Below are 24,737 nucleotides of genomic sequence, written 5' to 3' on the forward strand. Positions count from 1 at the left end.
ACCTTTCCCTAAGATTCTTTTGGGCAGCTGGCCGGCACAGGTAGTTGATGCCAGGACATCTGAATTCCAGGTGGCAAGTCCAAGGTTGGAGGGAGTGCTACATGGGTCCAGAATTCTGTCACTAAAATGCATGTATATGGCACAATTAGAGATGTCCAGAGGTTTAGGGTTATAGCACAAGTTGCACTGTTAGAAACCTTTCAGGCGGCAGAAAAAAAAAAAAAAAAAAACCAGCCAAGGAAAATGGAAGATGAGATAAGAAAAGACTTCTGTGAAGTGAGTGCAGTGGGTGCTGGTTTGGGGAACACCTCAAGCAGCATGGCACAGGGCATATTAGACAGCACCTAGGGTTCTACTAAATTTCTGCCCAGCTTGAAAATCCGTTGCTTAAGAAGGTCTCATTTCGCTCAGGTTGTACAAAATCACTGAATGGGTATCAAATGTGCAACCCGGAGGATGCAGAGCCCACTATTGGAAGGAGTTCAAAAGGTGCATGTTCTTCTCTTAGCTGTTAATTTTTAATGGAGCTGTGAGTATATGTATGATTATAACTTCTAAATTGTATCTCACGTCTATATAGTGGAAATTAATCCCCTTTCATCCAAGAGGGATGGTGTCAAGGACTTGTGTAATGTGCATACCCAGACATGAAATTATCTTTGTCACTATGTCATGATTTTAATGGCACACACCATGAAGGACACCAGGCCCTAATCTCTGTATGAAAATACTATATACTACAGTTTGGATTAAAATTTCTGAAGAGTTTATGCTCACTGAATCTGCAGTCACAATTCTGATTTTTAAAAAAATTAATAACAACAGGTAAGAGTTATTGAGTGCTCACTCTGTATCAGGCACCGTGCAAAGCACCTGGTGCACACTCATCTCCTATTTGGTTCAACTCCGCGACCGGGCACTTTTCTCAGCTCCATTCTATAGATGAAGAAGTTGAGGTTTTCGCAGGCCAATGGACTGACAGCCGGAGAGCAGCTGAGAGGAACTCAGATTCTTGCCTATCCACTGCCAAGCTTGTGCTCTTAGCCCCTTGACTATATTGTCTCCCCAGTTATTTCAGAGTTGAAGTTTATTCTATATAATAGTGAGGAAACCAAAGCCTGATAGTTTCTGCTTGGTGAGGAACTGCAGGTGTTTGCACGGGCTATTTGGAAACAGGAACGTTTGTTTGGAATTGCCTCTTTGCCTCCACACCTCGGTTCAATCCAACTCAATTCAACAAATTCTCTCCAAGGGAAATCACTAAAATGGAAGTGTATGTGGATGCTGGGCCTTTTCTGGGTCTGGAATGCCTACTGCAAGCCATCTGTCTGTTCTCTGTCAATGCTGTGGAATTCCCTGAAAGAAAAGTCCATTATCTTTTTGATTTTAAAAAAATTCTCAACATTATTTAGAATTTTTAATTCCTGGAAAGAGCTCTCCTAGGAACCTGCCGCAGGAGAGCTGACTGCCCTTTGTTCTTCCCTCCCACAGTCCGTCCCCAGCTCCCCACCCAGCGCCCTGCCCTCCCCACAGGTCCCTTCCCACCCAAGGCCTCTCTGTGATGAAGTCTCTCAAGATGGTTTCCCAGTCTGGGGAGAACACATGTTTCCAATCAATCTGATGAAATACATGTCCATTAAGAAGTAACTTCCATGTACTTTCTACTTCCCTCATTTTCCACGTTACCTATCATTACCTATCCCTGCAAGCCCTCAACTCTGGAAAGTGTTTCACAGGCCCGGCTGATTAAGTGGCGCCTTCTTACACGTCACACATGTCGAATTTGCTTCTCTGCTCTTCACCAACTCAAAGGAAGAAAGCTTTTCATTGTACGGGAGCCAATCCAGATAGATGAGATGCGAGCTGGGTCCGTTCCACCTCATGAGTCACGGGCAGGACCATCCACTGCATTCCGACTCCTTCTCGGGGCTGATGCAAGATGCGGCGTGAGCACAGCTGGCTTCTTGTAAATTAGAGAAGACTTCATTTGTTTTTGGCCCTTAAGAACTGAGAATCAAATGTGAGCTCTAATCCCAGAGAAGCTGACATATCCCTTCTTGAGGATGTTTTTCATCTGTCAGCTTTACATCAGTGGCATGCCTCGTGGTCAGTAAATTCTAAAAGTGAATAACACTGGACACCCCGAAGTTGTTTTCATGGATTTATGTTCCTGCGTATTTATGAAACTCAGATCTTGTGCACACTCTTCAGGAGACTACACACCCAAAAAGAGGTTTGAAGCAGCATGAGAATTTTAAAAGTGCTGTGCATCTCACTTCTGTTAGTAGATTTAGCATTGCAAAGGTAGGATTCATATTAATTCACCATAATGTTGCTCAGTGAAGGATGCGTAAGGTAGACAGGAATAGATTCTTGAGTAGATGTTTATGGATGACTGCAGTAATGCACTCAGAGTATGTTCTACTTACCGGCTAAGTAAGATGTTCTCAGTGTGACACATCCAGTTTTTTCTTAGGACTCTTACATGGACCCCATTCTGCAAGAAGTGATGTAAAACAATGTGTGTTCTTCATCCTTATCACGGCTCAGGAGCAATGATGGACCCCAACCAAACCCTTTCTTTCCTTGGTTTCTCGGGTTTAAGATCAGACAGTTTTTCTGTTGCAACATCTTGATCATCCATTAGGAGATACAAATAATTAGGTGCAGACAGTGGTATCCACCACAGCAAGACAGGCCAGGGCTTCAGTGCCCAAGTCTGTGCCACCCGCTGGGCCGCAGCGGCCCAGTCGCCCCTCCCTGCCCTGCCCATTCCTATCTCCACTCTTAGCCCATCCCCTCTTCCCCCCATTTCTACTCCCAACCCATCCTCTTCCTCGATGTAGGGGAACCTGTGTAGCAAAAGGATACATTTCAAAATGCAACTCGTCTAGGGACCTGACTGACGATGGTGAATTTGAGAAAGTGGCGGGGATTTGTAACCGGCACTGGGCTCCCGGTAAAGCATGTCACAGTCTGTTCTTCCTCACAGAGACGGAGAAAATCGAGTTCATTGTATGTATTCCCCTTATCTTACAAATAATGTCTGTAGCAGTTACACGTCTTACCTTTACCGCAGCCACTGAGATAAAAGATTGAACTCGAAGTTCAGAAATTGCTGAAGACTCCTGAGCAGCCGTGCGGGAGTACGAGCAACTCGCTGTCTGAAATGTCCAGGCTGACGATCAAACAACTGGTTTGCTTTGCGCTGAGCCAATGTCATTTTTTTCACAAACAACTATACGTGTCTACACTCAGATGAAAAATAAAATGAACATTATGATCTTAGCAACGTTGTCCTTTGAGGGGCTGCGAAAAGCAGAATAAAACGTTACAAAGACCTTTTCAGTTAGAAAAGAGTCAGCTGGTTAGCTATTTAATCTTAAACTCTGGGCAACTTGGGTCTCACTTTCAACAAAACAAAGCAAAGCAAAACTGATACCTGAGATTTATCTTTCTGTGAAGATGTCCCAGGATGTTAGGAAGTCATCTGTTCATTAATTAAATGATCAACACAACTTATTGAGCACCTGCTGTCTGGAGCCAAACGCCGTGGGGCATACTAACCTGAGCCTCAGTTTCTGCCCGCAGGGAGTGCAGGAGACAGAGGAGCACATTCAGATCCACCAGGGCTGCAAAGCTGCTGAACCTGAAAGGGGCAGCTGGTGGGGATGGGGCTAAAGCGGCGGAGAGGGCGGCAAGTGTCCATGTGGGGAGAGACTAAGAAATACCCTCTATGTTCTGCATAGATGTTTGCTTTACCTTGCCTCGCACCTCTGTGACCTCCTGAGACCTTTCACCCTGATTCTATCCTGCATCCTTTGCAGCTTTTCTGGTATGAGGACCTCCCATTGATCTGTTTTTTTTTTGTAGTTCCGTGACTATTAGTGGTGCCGGACAATTAAATTGTCTTTGTGAAGGTACTGGATGCTTTATCAAGCCTTAACTTCATTCTGGAATCTTGGGGACTTATGTCCCGGTATGACAGGGACATAGAATCACTGTGAGTCTACCTCCCCTCTCCCCTTATCTCTGTCCCAACTTACCCTCCCGTTGCTCTCAGAGGAGATTCCTTCTCCTGCGCCCTCTGGTACCGTCTCCCCTTTTCCTGTCACGTCTCTTTCTTCTTCTAGTGCTCCACCCATCTCTGCTCCTTGATCTCCAGGGTGGTAAATGTTAATTCTTTGGGGCAATTGACTTGGCATCTAAAATGAAAGTGGTGTGGAGAGGGGGGAAGGTTCCACAGTGAAATTACCTTAATGTAAGTTTCCAACCACAACTGCACAGAACATCTGTTTTGAAGTTTGATGTTGTCTTTGTAACCCAAGGGAGAAGCAGGATAAGATCAGAGGAAGACCTTAGTCTTCTACCAGGATGAAACCACCTGCAGCCTTGGGGAAGGGGTGAATCCTGTTCCCCTGGGGTGCAGCGCTCCGTACTAGGAGCCTGGTTCTCTGTTCTGCCATGTTATTAAAGAACATCAGTTCTCCTGCCATCTGTGCTAATGCCATCATCCTTCTACCTCCTCAAAGGGCCAATTTAGGACAACTTAAACTGGAATCCAAATTGCATGATCTCCAGAAGCTCACAGGGGAGCCTGCATTCTGCATTATCCATGCCCAGGAGGGAGCAACAATCCCAGGGAAGCAAACTGACCCTAGGTGTGGAGGAGGGCTTGGAACCCTGTATCCCTGACTGGCAGCTCTTTGCCTGTTTCTGTGGGAGCCATGTCTGATTTGCTGCAAGAGGAACACATGATGTCTAAAGTGGTGGATTTTAAAGTGTCGCTTGGTCTGTGGATTAGGCCAATCCATCCCACATTGTTGGGGCTGCAGATGCAGTTGAATGCTTCATAATTATAGTCTAAAGAAACTGCAGACAGCAATAGAGCCAACCCAGACCCTTTCTCTCCTGACAGCCCATGCCAGGATGTCTCCCACAGGGAATGATAGTGTAGTTATCCGGAAATGTGTTTGCCCAAAGACAACACATCCAGTGCAGGGAATACTGTTGGATTTCTAGAAATCAAGTCTGATCGTCTGTTTTTTTTTTTGTTTTTTTTTTTTTATATGTCCATTGTAGCTTGCTTTCTGTCTCAAGGGTGTCTGGTAACAGATGAGGCTCAATGACATTGACTTTTCCTGCCAAAGTGAAATCTGTAAATGCAAGGAGATGCTGGGGAGAGAGGTGCAGTCCAGCGATCGGATTCTAGGACCAATGCTGCCTTTTTTAGGTTGTGTGGCCCTGGGTGGAATGATTTCCTCTCACTCAAATTCATTTTTCTCCTCTGTCAAATAGGAGGGCTGGAAGTGGAGAGCACAAATAGACTCCCACCTGGCTCTAATACGTGACAAAGCCAAGATCCAAGGTCTTGTCTTCAAAGAGGCACCACAAATGTGATCTTCCTTCAGAATTTGAACTATCACTTTCTGTGATCTTAAAGCAAATAGAAATCTGCAGTTCTCCTCTCTGATCAGGTAGCGACAGAATTTCTCAAGGGAGGCCAATGCCGGGTAGGTTCCCCATTCAACAACTGAGGAAGGGGCTTGAAGAGATTTTAAAATTAAACGTGATAGTTGTCCCTATGTCTCCCTAGAGACAGTGCAAGTAAATTCAGGATCCAAGCTTTTTTGCAAAGGGATGGCCAGACAGAGAGATTTAAAGTGATTTCTCACATATTGTACCTTATACTGGATCTTAATTACAGGAGTCAAATAGTTATTCTGACCTAGACACTGTGCTAAATGCGTTGCATGTATTATCTCATTTAATTACCCAAATAGCCCTAAAAGGTGGGTGCCATCATTATCCTTACTTGAAACATGGAGGCCCTGAGGTTCAGGATTGTCTGAACGACGTATCTGTGGTAATTCAGCCCATGAGGTGGTGGAGTTAGAATTTGAACCTCAGTGTTATCCCAAACCCCACACTCTTCACTATCATCTTTATTATAGAGAGCTTTCCAGGGCAAGCAGGCCTCCAAGTCCTGCTCTCTGCCTGCCTTCCTGCTCCTCCCCTCTTCCCTCCTGACTGCAGCTCCTCTTACCCGCATTCTTCATTGTCCCTTCTAAACAGCAGCCAATGCGTCTATCCCAGGGTAGGGGGAGCTAGGGGTAATTTTATTCTCTAAAACAGAGATGAGGTTGAGACACAAAAAGGTTAAGTGGCTTTGGGGACATCACAGAAACAGCCTGCAATCAGCAACTGCATGATCTGAGACTTGGGTTCCTGAACTTTTGGCACCCAAGTTTAATTAAGAGAGTTATTTTAATTTTCCTTCCTTTCTCTGCTTTTCCATTATGTTGCTGCTGGATAATGGTACATACTGAAGCCCCAGGCATTGTTTCCCCCACTGTGCTTTTTAATGACTAAACTTATCACATAGAAACCACTGCTCAAGAGGTGAGCTTTCGAGGCCTGTTTCTGTGTATGACGGGGACTGCTGCCTTTTCTCAGAGAAAAACGAGACCACAAGTGCAGCTTAGACAGGTTGTTGTTAATTGAGGGCTCTTTTTTTTTTTTTTCCCTAAATCTTACATTTATACCAGTAAATCAACATCTGTGAGTCATAAACTGGTTCTGGATCAGCCGTTAGTGGTCTGTTTTTGTACCGACCTTTAATAAAGCATATTTTAGCTCAAAACCCAGAGATTGTTTTGTTGAAGTTCAGGATTCAGGAGTAGGCAAATAACATTCTAATACACTTCTGGAGAGGGAGTCTGTCTTCCATGAGTGTTTAAAATTGGGTATATATTTATGTTTCCTTTTTATAAATAAGGAACCTTTTTATAAGATTGGAGTGGAGTTCAGGGAGGAGTATAAAGAAAGGAGAAAGTTAATGTTTCTTACATACTCCATGTGTTTGAGAGAATTCCTGTACAAAGGTGACTATTTTCTTGATATTATTAATGTCTAGCTCCATACCCCTGTCCCCCAGCTCCCCAGACTCTTACTGACTTGATGTTCCTAGTCTAAGGAGTTTCAGCACTTGGTTGATGTAATTAGCTAAAGCCTAAGGAATGCTTAAAAATACAATTCTGTTTTCTCCCAAGAGCAGGAGGACCAGGCTGCTGCATTACGAGCAATAGCAAACAACTATTTCTTTGGTTGATTTTTTTCCTTTGTGCCTTAAAAACCAGGAATAGTCTTGACATATCTTGCCCAAGTGGATGGAAGGAAAGGTTCAGCTGCTCTTATTTTGCTGGTAGGGAAACTGAGGCACACATGAAAGTGAGTGGACACGAGTGCTGGGGACAGAGATTCTGCTCTACTGTGAGGGACAAAGGGCAGATCTGGAGGCAGAATTGCTGACATCGTTCAGATTATCTTCACAAGCCATGGCCTATCAAACTCAAGCACTGCACTAGGAGGAACTGGTGGCAGAGTAGAAGCCCATGGTGACCAGAAGGCTGATTGTTCATCACTCAACACATATTTATTGAGCATCTGTAATATCTTAGCCCCTGAGCTAGGCATGATTTTTCAGGATGTGATAAAATAGAAATGTCATTTAAAGTCCATATGAACATTTAGAAAAATCCACTTATGTCCTAAAGAGAATATAAATTTCATTTTTCAACATTTATTAACCAAGTATGGCATTAACAGACCTGTAAAAATTTAATTGTTAATATCCCAAATATGTAAAAATATTTTAACCTGACTTTATTAATGCTCTTCATCCTAAAGAAAGTTTCAACCAGGTCCAAGGTTAGATGCATAACTCCTGATAGCACAAATATCCATAATTAGTATCACCTAGACGTGACTTTCCTGCCAGTCTGTGGTGGCCCCTGGCTATCTCCCAACCCCCTTGCTTTACTCAACCCCATTCCTTGATTGGACATTCAAATATTTGGAGTTTCTGTGCTTCAGGACTGGGTTAGAGAAAGGATGATTGACTAGCTGAGTTGTCCTTGTTGAAGAATTAGAAGGAATAAATTTCCTCATTGTGAGAGTGGAAAGTGTTTACAGTTTAATCATGGTGGACTCTTTTAGTACCTAATTTTGGTGGCTGTTAGCAGCAGTGTTTATGCTAGCCTGGGGAAGAAAGTTGAGGGGCAGCCTGGGGAAGATAGAAAGGAGTTGTTCTGAGGAAGCTGCATTTGAAGATAAAGAAGTACTCATACTTTGATTAAAAAATACCAGCAATTTCTTAAAACAATACCAACAAAACAAAATTCCCCAAAGCAACTAACTCTTGATTTGCTAGTTTCGTGTCCTGATGTTTTCATAGTGGGTATAGCAGCACTGATTCAGGAACCTTTTCTCTGCTGCTCATTTGGATGTGTGAACGTACAATCCATTCATCAGCTGTTTCCCTAAGCTTTCCCAGGACCAGAAGTGTCTGTTCTTGTCATCTGGAAGCCAGCACTGTTTTCTCATACCTTTTGGAAACACAGCTGGGTTGCAACAGTCTTTGTTCTTTCAAAAATTAGGGTTATCACATACAAATATTTTCCTCTGGTCACTGAGGAGGGCCCTAATCAGGAGCCGGAGATTTTTCTGTCCCTGGCTTCTTCCCTGATTTGCTGTGGGAAACCTGCAAGTTAGTAATGCTTCAAGGAGAAAAAATGGGGTTTAGATGAAGGTGAGCAGGTGCGTTAAAACCTACCAGAGGCAGAAGTTACAGTTACAGTCAAGTGGTGAGAATTCAACATAATGCTTAGACATCAGGAAACAGTATTAAAAATAGCTTTCTTTGAGGTTGTTCGAGAAGATTTATGTTTAATGTCTTATAGACGAATCTCAGTGCCTGGCTCTAGCTGTGTATGTACGTGTCTGCATGTACTGGTTGATTTGCTAATTAGTACAAAATATCTCCATCTATAATTACCAATGTGTCGGTGGCATATCATGGTTTATTCGGGTTCCTATCGTCTATGTCCAGTGCTGTGATTCCATCACGGCTGCCCACCATGGGCTCCACAGTTCAAAGCCACAGGGCTTTGCATCACTGTCCTGGTGGTGGTGGGAGGGCTGTCGATTTTATTTAATAGAGGAGAATCTGTGAAAGGAAAGAGCTTTAGCCGCTAGTGATATCATTAGCGGATCAGAACAATTAGAAAGAAAATAGAGCTGCTCCTTCCACCTAGCCTGCTGTAGGTAAACTGGAAGCTTGTGGGCGCCCATGGCAGGGCCTAATTTGGGTTCCCCATTCCGGACCGCCCCACCGGTGCGGGAGCGTTCGGGGTCTCCCGTGGGCTCGGCGGTGAGCAGGCACAGCGACGCAAGGCTGCACGCGCCAACGCGGCCCCTTCCTGACCCAGCCACTCGGTGGCCCTGAGAAGCCGACGGCTCCTCCAGAAACAGTCCCTGACTCACTGCCGGGCTGGAGTCCAGTATTTGCGCGCCCTTTGAGGACACTGGCCACGAATCCCCTGCGCCGGCTCGCACGCTCGGCCCTTCATCCGCATGCCTCACGTCCTGTGTGTCAGGCTTTGTGAATGAATGATGCACACGCACTCGGAAAGCTATGCTGTTCCCGGGAGGGGGCGGGAGCCGGTGACCAAGCCCTCAAGAATGCGTGGAGAATCGGACGGACTTTCCCGAAACGGCCGCGAGGCAGCCTCCGCGCGCAGCCCGCTCGTCCGCCGGGACCCTCCCTCCCTCGCGGCCGCGGCTGCCCGCCCGGGCCGCCGCCCTGCCCGCCGCCCTGCCCCGCGCCCCGCGCCCGTCGCCCCGCACCCGTCGCCCTCGCTTTCGCTTTGGGCCGCGCGGCGATTGGGGGGAGCTGGCCCCGCCCCGCCCGGCCCCGCCCCGCTCCGGCCCCGCCCCCGAGCCCCGCCCCGCCCCCCCCGCGGAGAGCGCCGGCCCGGGGCGCGCGGACCCAGCGCCGAGACGCCGCGCGCAGAGACGCCCTGAGCAGGAGGCCGAGCGCGGAGCGGGCGCCGGAGCGCGAGAGCCAGCGGAGCGGCCTGCGGCGGCGAGCGGGCGGCGGGCCGAGGGCCGGGCCGGAGGGAGCGGCGGGGCGCGGGCGAGGCGCGACGCGAGCGCGCTCACTTCTCCGCAAAGTGCCAACTTCCCCGGAGACAGTGCCGGGCGCGCACGTCGGGCGCGGGGAAAGTCAGCGGGAATTTGCGATTTTAGGGCAGAAAGTCGGATTTCCTGGGCCCCTTTCCCCTGTTACTCGTTCCCGTTAAAAAGAAAAACAACAGCAACAGCAAACTTGCTATAAGCCCGTCTGCCCCCACTCCTGGCACCATGAAGGCAGCCGTCGATCTCAAACCGACTCTCACCATCATCAAGACGGAAAAAGTCGACTTGGAGCTTTTCCCTTCCCCGGGTGAGTGGTGACTGCCCCGGCCCCCACCCAGCTCTCGGCAGGGGCCAGGGGTCCCCTCCACCTCTCCCCACTCCGCTGTTCCCCTCAGGCCGTGTGTCTCTGCAGGAGCGGGGGATGCTGCTGGCCGCTGGAGGAGGACTGTTGGTGGCCTGAGACCCTTGGTTTGTGGGGTGGTATTTATTTTCACAGCTGTATTTTTGTGAGTAGTGGGAAAAACCTTATAGAATTTCCAGCGTCACCCCCCCCCCATTTCTGCTTTTCTATTTTCCCAAGTGAGCGAGAACCCTCTGGCTTTATTCCTCAACGTTAGGGGAGAGGACAGGCAGTGCCTCAGAGGACATCATCCCCCAGAACCGGAGCTGGGTGGAGGGCCCTGGGCGGTCTGACCGGCTGGCCTTCAAGCAGACTTTCAAGTGATGTCTTGCCGCCCCGAGTGCCCCTGTCACATGTCCTTTACTGTCCTGCTCTTCTTTTCTGGGTTGAGGGTAAGGAGATGGGTGGAGAACTGAAATTATCCCCTTAACTGTGGGAAGCATCCTGTCCTATTCACGCAGGTTACTTACTTTCCTTGTGTTTCTAATGTGCCATAAATCTGTCTGTTTCTGGTACCAAGAGCCGTTAGAAGAAGGAAGGCAAGGCATCCCAACCCCAAACGTCACTTTGTGTCTTTGGTTCATCATATTGTCCAACTCTTTGATTTATATAGAGTTGAAGAAGAGAAGGATAGGAAATAAATTTTATTAGACACTGATTTTGGTGCTAAGCAGCTTAGGGGAGTCTGGCCCTACAGCATTCCCAGAATGAATGCAGTTTGGGAAGGAAAGATGCTTCTTTAGGGTAGGGAACTGCCAGCTATCCTTGGAGATTGGTAATTTTGAAGGTGAAGGTACATAGAAAAATTTACAGAGAAGGTGATGCGTTCTGGAAAATAATTAATTGCAGTAATATGCACCTCTGTTGCATGTGATTATCAATGAGTTCAGTTGCTGCTCCCTGTAGTTAACACTTCTTTGCCTCTGCCATAATTAGCTGCTTCTTTTAACCCTCTCTTAATCATCTTAAACTTTCAACACAAGCCAAGATGATGTTTTGTCATTCTGAGATCTTTTACAAATGTTAATAAAGACACATAAATCATGTCCTTTCCCTTTGGGCCCCCAAACATTCAACTCCAGGACTGCAGTGTATAAAAAAGGCTGAATTTGTTTCTTGTCACAGGGATGACGATGGTCAGAGCAATGCTAAGATAGACTGCAACCATGGAGACAGTTCAGGCACTTAGAACTACAATTCAGAAATGATGTCGCTTATGATGGCTGTGTTTGGGGGTTCAAGGAAGCCAGAATAAGTTCTGTTTGTCACAGTTAATTCAAACCATATAGAGAAGTGAAGATAGTTCACAGCAAAGACATAAACTCAACTAATAGGTGTTTTCCTTAAGAGTGGCTTGTTTCTATGTGTTGTTATGAGTGTTTATGGGGAAGAGAGATTTGGTCGTCTGGGAAGTATTGTGTAGATATGTCAGTGCGCATACCTACAATGGATCTTACTTGCTGGGAATGAAAAAGAGCCCCTGGCAACACATGTTTTAGATCACAGTAAACAGCTGAGCATTTGTTTTGGCAATTTAATATTAAATATTAGATTTAAAGTATATGGTGCTATTATTTTGGTTGTTGATAAAAAAAGAAGCCCTGGGCAAGTAACTTTCTTTAGTTTTCTTATCTGAAAATAGGGACAGTAAGGCCGAATGATACAGTCAGCATCCGCTATAAGAAGCACCTTTACAATGGCTTTCTTTTTCAGAAAAGATTTCCAAGCCACTGATCAGGTTTTGTAATTGACCTTCAATAAAACACATTTTCAACTGGCCAAAGAAATTGAGCAACCTTCTGCTATTCATTGTAAAGATATTTGATTTCTAGCATTATTATTTATTTTGTTGGAAAAAATAAAGAAAAACTTGAAAATATATGTAGAATGTAAGAACTAGGTTTTAGCTGATTTTTTCTGGACCATTACTTGCTTACATGTGAGTATTATATCCATACCGCAGAGAGGAGGATAGAGGCACAGAAAAAGTAAACTGACATAAAAATACCTAGTGAGCCGCTGGCTGAAGTAAAATTATCCCTGTTTCTAACTTCTCATTGCATGTTGCCTTGAGTAATATTGCAAGTTACCTTTGAAAAACTCAGCAAAGAAACTTCAATTGAGACTTAAACTTGCAGGTGCAAAGATGGAAGAAACATTGGCAGGGTTGCGTGCTTTTGTTAGTGGAAGGACAAGACATTGGCTAAGTGGGGATTTGCTTTGCCCATCAGACCATATAGGACATGTGTTTAAAGTTTAACTTCTCACAGCGCAGCTTTGTGTCCACAGCTGTGACTTAAATATTTGTCAGAGTGATTTCTTTGGACTGCTTAGTTTCTTATGTGTGGAGGCAACTAGTGTGGGATCTTGTCTGGCTTAAATGTTTAAACCAGAATTTCCTCCTCGCCCCTCCAAAATTTATGAGAGCCGAAGAGAAGGAGTAGAGAAGTGGGGTGTCCTAACAGGAGTTGGAAGACCTAACTAGTTGCCTGTCTTTGTGCTAGGACCTGACCAAGAACCTTTATTCACTTTTATTCTATTTTGAGACCTCACAGGATTTTGATAGCGTTAAGTACCAAATTAACATATACTTTGAAAGAACATTAGAATTGAATTTTCCTTGTAAGTGTAATATACTGTTTGATTGCAACGGGTGTGATTGCAAGGTTCTCCGATCTTAAATAGGCTAAAAATAAATATAGCCATTGGGTTCCCTCCTGGTTCTCCCCTGGTGTGGAGCCTGCTAAGAAGGGGCCCCAGGCTGGGTGCCAAAGCAAACACATTCCCAAGCCGCTTAATTTTTCCTCTCCTTCACCACTCTGCTCCACCTTCTCTGTGAGGTGGGCCTGATGTCCAGATAAGAGCAGGAGTTCCCATTTTCGATGCTTGCCCTTTTATAAGGATAAAAGGATCAGCCCCTCCCCTACCACACCGCAGCAGAGGGTGTCCATCTGTGGGGCACTGTACTGCCCTGAGAGATAGGAAGAAGCTTTGTCCTCATCCTGCTTGGTCAGTTTTTGTTTCTTCATCAGTGTAGACAAGGAAGAAGGGCAGAGCTGCCTAGGCAATTAGATCACTTGTTCACTGTGCTCCCAGATCCCTGCTGACCACGCTCCATTAGTGACTAAAGAGCCCAGTGGTTCAGAGCAGGGACTCTGGAGCCAGACTGTCTGGGTTTGAATCCCAGCTTGACCACTTAGTAGCTGTGTGACTTTGGAAGAATGACTTAATGTCTCTGTGCTCCAGGTCTTCCATCTGTAAAATGAGTGTAATCATTCTACTTCATAGTGTTGATAAGAGGATTAAATCTATGAATATGTGCAAAATCTTAAAATAGTGCCTGATGCATATAAATTCTATTTACATATGCATTATATATATGTTAACTAGAAAACAAATCAACAAAAAATGATCCTGACCAGTGTAGAATTTTCAGAAACTCTTGAAATGTCTATTGGGGTAGGGTGGTTGTATTGGGCACTTCCCCATATCTATTAATATTATTTGGGAGGGAAAAAAGAGTAAAGTTCCAGAGACTTTTTTTACCTGCTTAGCTGAGATCTCATGCTGATGAAGCTTCGTTCTGATCTCCAGGGAGCAAATGTAGTGAGCAGGAACATTCAGAGTGTCTTGAGGTCTGACTGTCACAGAGGCACAGAGTTGGCTGGTTACTTTAGGTGATGGAAGTTGGCAATGTCACCTCCAAGCAGGAAGGACATCAAGTCTAGGGGTAAGGGGGACATTTGCAGGGTTGATGGAAAAGTACAGTTTTTCAATTATGCAGGGTTGAGAAATATATGTCCAGTTATTATAAAGTATCTCACATTTTATTTATTTATTTGGTTGGCAGAGCTTGCATTCCTGGCATTTTTGGTTGGTTTGTGTTGCTGTTTTTTTGTCTGTGTAACTTTTTTTTTCTCTTAAAGAGGCCAGACCACCCTGTAGGAGCATCACCTCCCTCTAGGGGACAAACCAGCCCATGGTCAACCTCCCAGAGCCCCGCTTTCTCTGGGCTCCATCAAAATTTCTGCAAAACTGAGAGCTTCAGGATTTTTTCAGGAAAGAGGCTCCCTCTTTCAAAGACTACAGCAGATAACTCTGCAGTGGCCACAGTGACAGTATAAGTACAGATGTCTCTGCAGTTTGTGTAGGGAATAGCCAATGGCTGTGGTGGCGTTCCGGGAGCTTGCATTGAGGGTAGATTCCTGCCATTCAAAAGTTACAGGGATATTCTGAAATGCATATTGAGCCTGTATTGTGTGCCAGGCACGTTCACATAAAACAGCACTTTTATGCTTTACACTTACTCTGGGGTGGGGGGGAAGTCTTATTTTCTCCATTTTTCAGAGGAAAATGATATTCAGAGAGGTGCATACTTTGCCTGAGGCCACAGTCTAGAAACTTACAAATGGATGAGATGTTGCAGGCATTTTGTTTTTAAAAATAAAAGTATGTGATTCTCGGCATCTCTGGAAATTAAAACCTGGGCCTCTGAGAAGGCAGTACTGGTTGGTGCTTTGGGGCTGAGGAAGTACAGTGTCGCCCTGCCATCCTGCAAGACTTCTCTGAACTGAATCAGATGGGGTCATCGTTACTCCGGTGCTCCCTTGGGGAAAAGGCCTGTCCTGTGGGCTGTCCCCGGGCCTGGCAGTCCAGATATGCTGCTTTAGGAAGATGCTTAAAGGTTCAGCACTGCTGGACTCCGATTGCACAGCAGAGAACCAGGGTTCTTGTTTTCCCAGCGCCTTCCAGATGTCATAGTTCTCGCACAGGTGGGAGCTGATTGTGTTTACTTCCAAGATCAGTCCTTGCCTGAGCCTCCCGATTCTGCCCACTTTACCTCCTTCGTCGCCGGCACTGCTGTGTGTTGACTTTTCCACAGTCTGGATGATGAGAGATGTGGATCGGCAACCTAATTCATTTTTTAAAGACAATTGAAGTTTAATTTTCCTGCCTATAAAGAGGCCATGGCTAGTTATATTTGCTCTCTATGGCTCAAATTTTGCTTTTTCCCTTGCAATTTAGTTTTTCTTAAGTCCATTGCGTGTGTCGGGGTGTAAGGAAGGCAGGCTAGCCCCCGGACTCCGCCTGCACACCTGCGGCAGTCTACAGCCATGGCTCGCAGAGAAGCAGGTTCCCTGGCCACTCACTCGTCTAGGGTTACGGTGTCGGTTCCTGCATTATAGGGAGCATTTTCTCGAATGATTGGTATGTTTGGGCCCACGCGGTGATTGCAGGCAGGAGTTTGCATGTGAACAGCATGGTCTCCACTTGAGTTTAGTTGCTGCTAACGCGGCCTCAGCTCTCTTTCTGTGCTCAGATGGAACCCCTGATGACATTTGTCTCTGTGTTTGTGGTATTCTAGGTCCACCCTTCCCTCACAGCTGTTAACCTGTTCTTAACTCAGGGTTAGGAATGTCAAGACTATTCCCAAATCTATCATTTTTACTTGTCATGTGTCCGTAGCTACTTTTTGCTTTTTTTTTTCCTAGTTGGATTGAAGATACCTTTTTTCTAAAACTTTAGTGGGTGTTTTCCAAATTGCATAAACAAGCTGTTTCTACTTGGCTACTTTTCTGAAGCTCTGTGCCTATCTGCTTTACCTTTTTCTTTTAATTGTGTAGTTTATAATCTCCATGCAGATTCAGAAAGAAACAGGTCTGTAGTGTAAGGTGTGGTAGGTCTGATTTCATGGGCAGAGAGCCATGTTTACAGACACACTCAAAATATTGCTATTGAAGCTGTAAATATTTATTGATTTGGCTAATTCTGCCATATTTCCCAGGTGCTTTCCTTGGAATTAAGCCTGTCACTTGACCCTCCAAATGTGGTTTCTTACTGCCTCTTTGGCTTTTCTCACTAGTTCTTTTCTGTAGCATTTAGTTCTGTCCCTGAGAGTTGTAAAATATTGACTCAGATAGTGCTCTTAGACCCAAAGTAGCATTGGAAATTTTTAGGCTATTAGATTTTAGATCTTGGTGGTTTATAGAGGGAGATCATATAATTTACCAAGTGGCATTATTGATAATCATACCAGAATGGAGACAGTAACTGGGACCCTCCCAGCAGACAAGAGTCACCCTACTTAGACACTAAATTTGGACATTAATACTCTTTAAAATATCTTTTCTCACTTGCTAATCTTAGGGCTTAGATTATCCAGAGTAAGCTGACAGGACCAGATTAAGAGTTTGAAGCAATTCAAGTTCAGTGTGGTTTCCCCCAACCATGAGTTATATTTTTAAATTTGTTCTTGATGCATAATATATGATATTTCTCAGTGCCTGTGAAACAGCTCAAAATCAACCTCAAACAAGTTCACGTCAAGCATTTGAAACCTCTTGGTAGCTTTGGGTAGCCGTGATAAGCCGTTGAGTTTTGCTTTGCAAGGTTCTGTAGAGAAACTGTAAACTTTCTGCATGTAGAACATGTGTGTGTGTGTGTGTGTGTGTGAGAGAGAGAGAAAGAGAGAGAGAGAGAGAGAAAATGAACTTTAGAGTAGAGGGAAGTGCCATCACTGTACAGGTGAAGACAATTAAAATTTTTGTTTTAATGTTTATCCAAGATGAGAAGTTTTACTGTTGGGATAAAAAGGGGTCAAAAAAAGTGTTCTGGCTTTTTTTTTTGTACCATTAAAGTGGACAAAAACAAAAGTAAAAAAACAAGCCTTCAGTTCTTCAGGAGGGAGGAAGGGAATGATGGGTTCAATTGCAACATCCTTTTTGGCTTAAAAAAAGATGAGAAAGAAAGAATGAGGACAAGAAAAGAATAAGAAAATATGAAAGAACTAAGAACTAATGAATCAATGAAAGAATGAACAAAAGGAAATAATAAAAAAGGAATGAAGGAACTTAAGTGATATTTCATAGGCTTTTGGAAAAGCCCCCATCTGGACCATGCCCGTCCTTGGCTAGGAATTCCAGTCTCAGGTGGCCTGGTGGGCAGTCCCGGGTCTGCTGTTTCCACTCTGTGTTGTGTGGTCACTTCTGAATATTTCAAACCCCTCATGGCTGGTCAGGACAACTGTGATGAAGTCTTGCCTGTGCTCCAGGTGCTTCCATGGCTAAAAGTGCAGAAGGACCAGTGTTTGAATTTGTGGAAGTGTGCATGGATCAGTGATTATTTGTATTTTCTGTGCCCGTTGTGCCCTCTCTTCCAACGGTTCTTGGCTATGACAGTTTCATGAGTCAGCTTCATGGAGAGCACGGGCACTTGTGAAGCATCTGAAGGAGGTATAGGAACAGGGATAGGGTTATTTTCCATATAGAGAACAGCGTGGGAAGAGTGCTGCAAGTTTGAAATGAAAGAAAGGCTTACATAAACATGAAGAAAAAAACGTAGTTGTAGAAAGGGATGAAAGAAAGAAGTATGAGACCAGGACCTAAAGAGCATTTTGAATCTCAGGATGAATTTTGCCTTTGAAAGCAGGGAGATTTTAGGGGCAGAGCAGTGTTACTGAACAGGCTTATGAGAGAGGTTTTTTTTTTTTTTTTTTTTTTTTTTGGCATTACTTTCCCTCCCACTCATACTGTTAGTTGTTAAAACCTCTATATCAGTTTATCAGAATAAGCGTTAAACCTCAGAGAAGATGACAAAATCAATCAGGTACATATTTTTAGAGTACAAATGGAAAATAACCTAGGTCAAACTAGGGAATCTGCTGAATGGTGAATGTAGATATGTGTTTTTTGAAGTATTTAGGAACTCACACTATGTGCCAGGTGCTATACCTGTTCTCAATGACATTTTTGTGCAATTACAGTTTTGTGCTGGGGTAATTCATTATCATCATTCGCGTCCAAAATAAGAATGTATTGTTGAGTCTGATTTTAAAATACCCTTCAGAAAATTTATCACAGGACATTTTCAGTGAAAGAGCTTCCTTGCAACTGACTTTTATACTTCTAGTATTTATACCTCTTTCCTTTTTATATTCCTTGCTAAAAATTTACGCTAATGCTGTACATTATGCATAGCTTGTCTTACATCATCGAGATTCTATGTACGTGCACAGAATGCAGTCAAGAATCCCACATGATAAGGGAGACCTCTCAGCATGGTGAGAAGAAATACTGTGTGCAAAATAAGCAGGGTGTCCACTCTGGGCCGTCACCGCTGCAGAGTCAGGAGGCTCGAGTTCTAGCCGTGGCTTTGCATCTGCTTGTCTGTGTGACCTTAGGCAAGTCATTGCACTTTTCTGAACCTCATGTTCTTCATCAGTCAAATAAATGAGTTGGAAAAGATGACCTGTAAGATTTCCCCTAACACTGAAATTTTATCACTTCAGGTAATATTATATTTAAAATAACCAAGGCCCAAAGAGAGCACATACTGTCATTCAAGAGGTAGGCAAAATTGGGATGTTTTTAGATGTTTTCTCCCAAATTCTGTTAATAACAATTCAATCATTGGGGAATTTTGGGTACCTTCGTGAAAGGCAACTTCCACCGAGACAGAAAGATGTCAGAATTTGTTGTCAACCTTGCTCACCATGGGGGAAACAGTGTCTTGTGGTGACAGTGTTTCAGAGGTGACCACATAAACAGAGTGGAAACAGCAGACCCAAGACTGCCCACCAGGCCACCTGAGACTGGAATTCCTAGCCAAGGACAATGCTTGGTCCAGATGGGGGCTTTTCCAAAAGTCTATGAAATACCACTTAAATTATTATTCCTTTTAAAATTATTTCCTTTTGTTTGTTCTTTCATTCTTTCATTAGTTCTTGGTTCTTTTATACTTTCTTACTCTCCTCCTGTTCTTCTTTCTTTCTCATCTTTTTGGAGACACATTGTCCTGTGGTGACACTGGACCGGGAGTCACGCCTTCCTCTTGTTCTTTCTCAGTGGAACGGCTTCCTTTTCCCTACGCCTTCGCTACCTTTGCAGAGGAAGGCAGCTCCAGTGCAGGTGCCGACCTGGAGGAAGGAGATGTAAGTTGGGGTCCAGTAGGTGAAGCAGCCAGCCCAGCTGCATCCTCAGGCTGAGCATGTGGCCAGAGCAGTGAGCTTATTTCATCTGCCTGTCCCTCCTCAGTGCACTGCTCGGCTCAGAAACAGTGGCCTCCTGCATCAGGGGTGCAGTCTGCCGTGAGCCGCCTCCGTGCTTCTTCCTGACAAGGCCGGCGAGTCAGGGCCCTGCCTGCGGTTTGTACAGAGGGAAGGGCCAGGCCTGCTTGCTCCGGGCTGCTCTTGGACTGGTGTCTGGGCAGCCACTGGCTCACCCTTCAGCAGGCAGAGCTGCATGGAGGAGTCGGGGGCAGACAAGATACCACCTGCTTTGGCTCCCCGAGCCGTGCAGGAAGCTGCCACTGTGCCGTGAGCTGTGGTGAGCGTGGGCTGCTTTGCTTGTCAGAGGCCGCTCCCATGGTGGTACAAGAGCGTCCCCTGCACACAGTTATTATCTGAAATCTCATTTTATTGATGTTATTTCTGCATTCTGAGAAAGGTCTATCATAGTTACCCTTTTCTTTCAGAAGCAGGGACCTAAGTTCAGCATGCCAGTTTTGGGGGAGAAACAAGGAAAACTGCCATGACAGTGGGTAGAGTTTATCTGCTGTGTTTGCGTGGGCACTTCTCATCTCCACTCATCTTCACGTTTTCCCTTGTGCCTTGTTCATTTTCTGTGAGATACTGGGTGGTAACCTTGTGCCAAGATCCTCATTATTTCACCCTAATCCCTAATAGTGAAGCATTATTCCCACTTCCCAGGTGAAGAGGCAGGGAGGTGAAATGAATGCCCCAGGGTGTGGAGCTGCTGAGTGGAGGAGTTTAGATTCAAACCCAGCGAAGTTAACTTTTAAATTCCATGTCTGTTGTCTTTGGAATTCTCAGAAATATTTGGAAGTTTGCTGAATTTGGGGGAATTATTACGATCTGTTTGTGCATATCATTTACCAGTTCATCTTAAAACTTGGCCGTAATCTGATCACGTTTTACAATTTGACTTGTGACTTCACCACATTTGAGCCCATAGTAATCCTTTGAGTTACCAACACTTTACAAACAGGGAAAGTGCAGAGCAGAGATGCCAAGTTTCTCTGCCTGGGTTGCATGGCAAGTAAGCGGCAGAGTTAGAATGTGAAGCTGGGTTTCTCCAAATATGCAGTTTCCTTCTGGGGAAGGCTGACTTTGGACTTTGAGACATACATTTTTTTGTGTTAATCGATAGAGATTTGGAAAAAATTCCTGTCCAATTTCTTTTTTCCCATATTGAACTATAAGGCACATTGCTTTAGTCTTCTGTGCCTCAGTTTACCCCCTTTAGCAAAGAAGGTCCATTTTAACAAGTAGCAGGAGCTTCAGGCAGCTGAAAGAGTGCTTTCGGGAAGACAAAACAAAACAAGACAATAAGGAGAAACCTTTGAATCTCACACTGCATTCTCGTTATGGGAAGTAACTGTGCCAATGAAGCATAAGAGAATTAATGAAATCTTAGATGAGTGATTTGTTTCCCCCTATTAGTTTCTGTTTAGGACAGGGGGTATTTGCTAGGGCAGCAGGTATATACACTCAGAGTTTAGCAAAGTTATATTAGATTATCTCCTTAATACAATGTGGTGTTCCTTAGCAACAAAAAGTAAGCCCTCCCCCACCCTCCCAGCTTGCTGTGGACATTCTGGAAGCGAGAGCATTCCAAGGCCAAGTAACAGGTTGCTAGCCTGAGCAGTACCCTCTCAGCGTGATGCTGTTTCTGTGGCAGTAGGTGTAAATCCTGAATAGCGTCAGTGCCCTCAGTGCCCTCGGGTGCCTCTGGATTATTGGGGCAGAGGAGACGGGAATGGGAAGTTGATGGTGGTACACCTGTTTGTAGCAAAAATGGAGGTAATAGTTACAAGTTTGGCATTTTTGAATCTGTGCACTAATTTTAATGTTTGTCAGGAAAATCTTGTAAACCAAATCCTAGTGTAGCTGCAAAGTGTATTTCTTCCTGAAACTGGGGTTCAGCCCTCTGGCATAGTATTCTTCAGTTACGAATGGTTCTGGGTCAGGCCTAAGGGGTCCTTGGTCTTACCTTTGCCTGGTTTGATATTTCCTGTGCTGTCAGCTGGGCAGGCTGACAGAGGTGGTCATCCTGTTACTCCCTGCTGCCCGGTGTGAGAATCGGGATACCTGAATCTGCCTTTACTCCGAGCTGCCAGACTGTTGCCGCATCTCTGCAGCCCCTCTGTATTCTTCTTGAAGAAGAAGGATGTTCCTAGCCAGGGAGCTGCCTTTCTTTGGGCGAGAGTGGGAGAGTTAATGAGTCATGTTTAGGAAGTACTCTGCAGTCTTTGGTGATGCAAGGAGTGTTTTTAAATTAGTGGGAGATACGATACAGAGTGGGGATGCTAAATACATCCCCCAAAGGGGAGTCGTGTGTGTACCGGAAATACATCCTGGATTTCACGTTAGATCAAGAGTCCAATCTTACAACTTCCTTGTCTCTTAATGGAAACCAAATGTTCTTCAAAACTGTTGGGTGCTTGCTTTTGGTCTCTATACATATCCGCATTTCAGTTAGAGGAGTGAGAAAGGTGAAACTAGTATTTATAGAGGACCTACTATGTGTCAGGCACTTTGCCATGTGCTTTACAGAAATATAGACCTTTGAACAACATGGGTGTTTGGTGTGCTGAACCCTGTGTAATCAAAAATCCGTGTTTAACCACTCATAGCCTGCCTTCCCGTGTTGAGGGGAAGCCTTACTGATAGCATGAACAGTCGATTAACACATATTTTGTGTGTTCTGTGTATTATATACTATATTATTTCAATAAAGTAAGCTGGAGAATAGAAAATGTTATTAAGAAAATCGTAAGGAAGAGAAAATGTATTTACTATTCTTTCAGTGGAACATCATAAAGGTCTTCATCCTCATCTTCACATTGAATAGGCTGAGGAGGAGGAGGAAGAGGAGGTGTCATACTGTCTCAGGGGTGGCAGAGGTGGAAGAAAATCTGTATATAAGTGGACATGTGACGTTTAACCCCTTTTGTTCAAGGGTCAGTGTAATCTCACTCTTCAAACAACCCTATGAGGTTGGGGGTTGAATCCCCATTTTGTAGATAAGAAATTCAGTTTCAGAAAGGTTTAGATAATTTGCCCAAGGGCACAGAATTTTCAAGTTACAAATTTTAACTTAGATCTTTCTAATTACAAAGTCTTACCTACTTAGGTCTGTTTGGAGACAAAACTTGCTAGTGTTCCTGTAAGAGGCCTCGGTTCTTGAGATGTTCATCTTGTGGTGTGTTCTTTTCTAGGGTCCTCATTACTGTCAGGGTTAGGAAGAAAACATTCAGTTTGCAAATATCTACCACTGAGATAAGTTATTAGAGGGAAAGCCAAAAAATACAGTTCACATAATTTCCACTACGCATTTTCAAATCCAAAAAGGACACATGGAAGGTGGCTGACGAAACTTACTGAACTTGCAAATGGAATTAGTGTTTTGGCCCCCATTTTCCAGATTGGGAAATTGAGGAATGAGATGAGAGCTCCACCCATACTTGAGAATTCTCCAGGGAGGGGCTATTCAGAGGCACAAGTCTAGGCATTGAGGCCACTTGATGCAACAGGAATGTTTGTAGAGAAATAAACACACACATGGAATGAATCAACATCTACGTGGTGGACCTGGACTTAACCTCTGATTCCATTGGAGGTTTTTTAAAAAATAAAGGATTTATTTCTGAATTTGTGAAGACCTCTCTTGGGGGGAGCTTTGTGGCTTTTCCATGCTCTTTAATGGATGGTCTGATGAAAGAACTTTGAACTTTCAGGCTAGCTGCAAAGTCTCCAAAGGATTTTGGGTGCTGGGTGAACAAAACAGCGATTCAGTTTTTCACATGAGATCGAGCCCTGGGTGACTCGCTGCCGGGCTTTGATCAGCGCGTTCTACTTCCTGGCATGGTGCAGGCAGAGGGATGAGCAAAGATGAGTCAAGTCTCCAATTGCCCCCAACTGCTTTGCTTTGTAAGAAAATAATATTTTCAGTGTTTTTATGGCCAAACCAATTCCAAGGAAGTAACATTTGAATTTCCAGAAGCTGGTGCAGAATACACACTAGGCTCTACCCATGTAAGCAAGTCACAAATCTCTTTGGGAATCTTCTCCAGATTCCTGTTCTAATGGAGCCGAAATGCAGTTCACTTCATTTAGTAATTGGTTCTTGGTTTTTATATTTGTCAGGTGGCTTTATTTATGCCACAGATTCCTTTTTTTTTTTTTTTGAGACAGAGTCTTGCTCTGTTGCCCGGGCTAGAGTGCCATGGCATCAGCCTAGCTCACAGCAACCTCAAACTCCTGGGCTTAAGCAATCCTTCTGCCTCAGCCTCCTGGGTAGCTGGGACTACAGGCATGTGCCACCATGCCTGGCTAATTTTTTCTATATATTTTTAGTTGTCCAGCTAATTTCTTTCTATTTTTAGTTAGAGACGCGGTCTCAGTCTTGCTCAGGCTGGTCTCGAACTCCTGATCTCAGGCGATCCTCCCGCCTCGGCCTCCCAGAGTGCTAGGATTACGGGCGGGAGCCACCACACCCGGCCTATGCCACAGATTTCTTACCATGATTTTATGATATAGATAAATTCTGTTTCTCATTTGATAGGTGAGACCTCTAAGTCGAAGGGAAGGGATTTACGTGTCGGTTGCTTGGTAGTAAGTAGTCCATGTCCCTGAATCTCATAGCCTTGCTTTGTTATGTGGGTTATGATAGTCCTCACTGCAAGCAGCACGGTGTCGTGGAAAGAGCAGGGTTTTGAGGTGAGACAGCCCTGGGTTTGAATTTAGAGTTACTGTTTACTCGTTTGTTTTTAGGCAAATATTTAACTTCCCTAAACCTTGCTTTTCTGCTCCTTACAATGCAGATAATAATAAAGAGCTTTGGGGGCTATTAGGATTTACTCCTGTAAAATACTTTCTCGTTGCCACAGAGACTCAATAAACCATTATCTCAACAAACCATTGTGCACCAAATTCTGCACAAATGTTCATTGCTGCTGATGCTGTTATTACTTCAGTGGTTGTTAAAACTGTGGTTACTGTTAACCTGGTTACAGAAAATTTTCCACTTGACACCTCCATAACCAAGCGGGCCGGAGCAGTCCCTGTGGCCAGTTACATTATTTTCAAATTCCTCTCACGCATACTTACCAAACTCCAGTAAGGGCTTGGGTTATGTTCCCAACTCTAAAGCATTATTTTCAGGCATTATCCTTGCCACTTCAACAGGGAGGTTTCTTGGAATTGTTGTTACCAGGATTTGACCTTATTTTAATTGCTGAAGTACTTTCTCCTCTTTGCCCTGGCATCCTTTCTTTCCTTGGAGGTGACCTAGGCATCCAAGGTTTAGGGCAAAAACTCTGTTACCTGGTAATGCAGCCA

The 24,737-nt window shown here is 44.5% G+C and overlaps 1 protein-coding gene across 4 annotated transcripts in view; it reads left to right on the forward strand.

The window, feature by feature from the left end:
* The window catches only part of ETS1 (ETS proto-oncogene 1, transcription factor), a 95,108-nt gene that overhangs the window by 22,319 nt on the left and 48,052 nt on the right, over positions 1-24,737 (forward strand). For 3 of the 4 annotated variants that reach the window (XM_069470688.1, XM_069470690.1, XM_069470691.1), the window contains exon 1: positions 9,904-10,285. The exons of the other annotated variant lie outside the window; for it this stretch is intronic. In XM_069470688.1, the coding sequence (XP_069326789.1) occupies positions 10,204-10,285 (82 nt within the window). In that variant the 5' untranslated portion in view covers positions 9,904-10,203. Of the gene's footprint in view, positions 1-9,903; positions 10,286-24,737 lie in introns of those variants that run through there. 4 annotated transcript variants of the gene reach the window in all.

Source organism: Eulemur rufifrons, chromosome 6 (genome assembly GCF_041146395.1).
Source record: "Eulemur rufifrons isolate Redbay chromosome 6, OSU_ERuf_1, whole genome shotgun sequence".
NCBI lineage: Eukaryota > Metazoa > Chordata > Mammalia > Primates > Lemuridae > Eulemur > Eulemur rufifrons.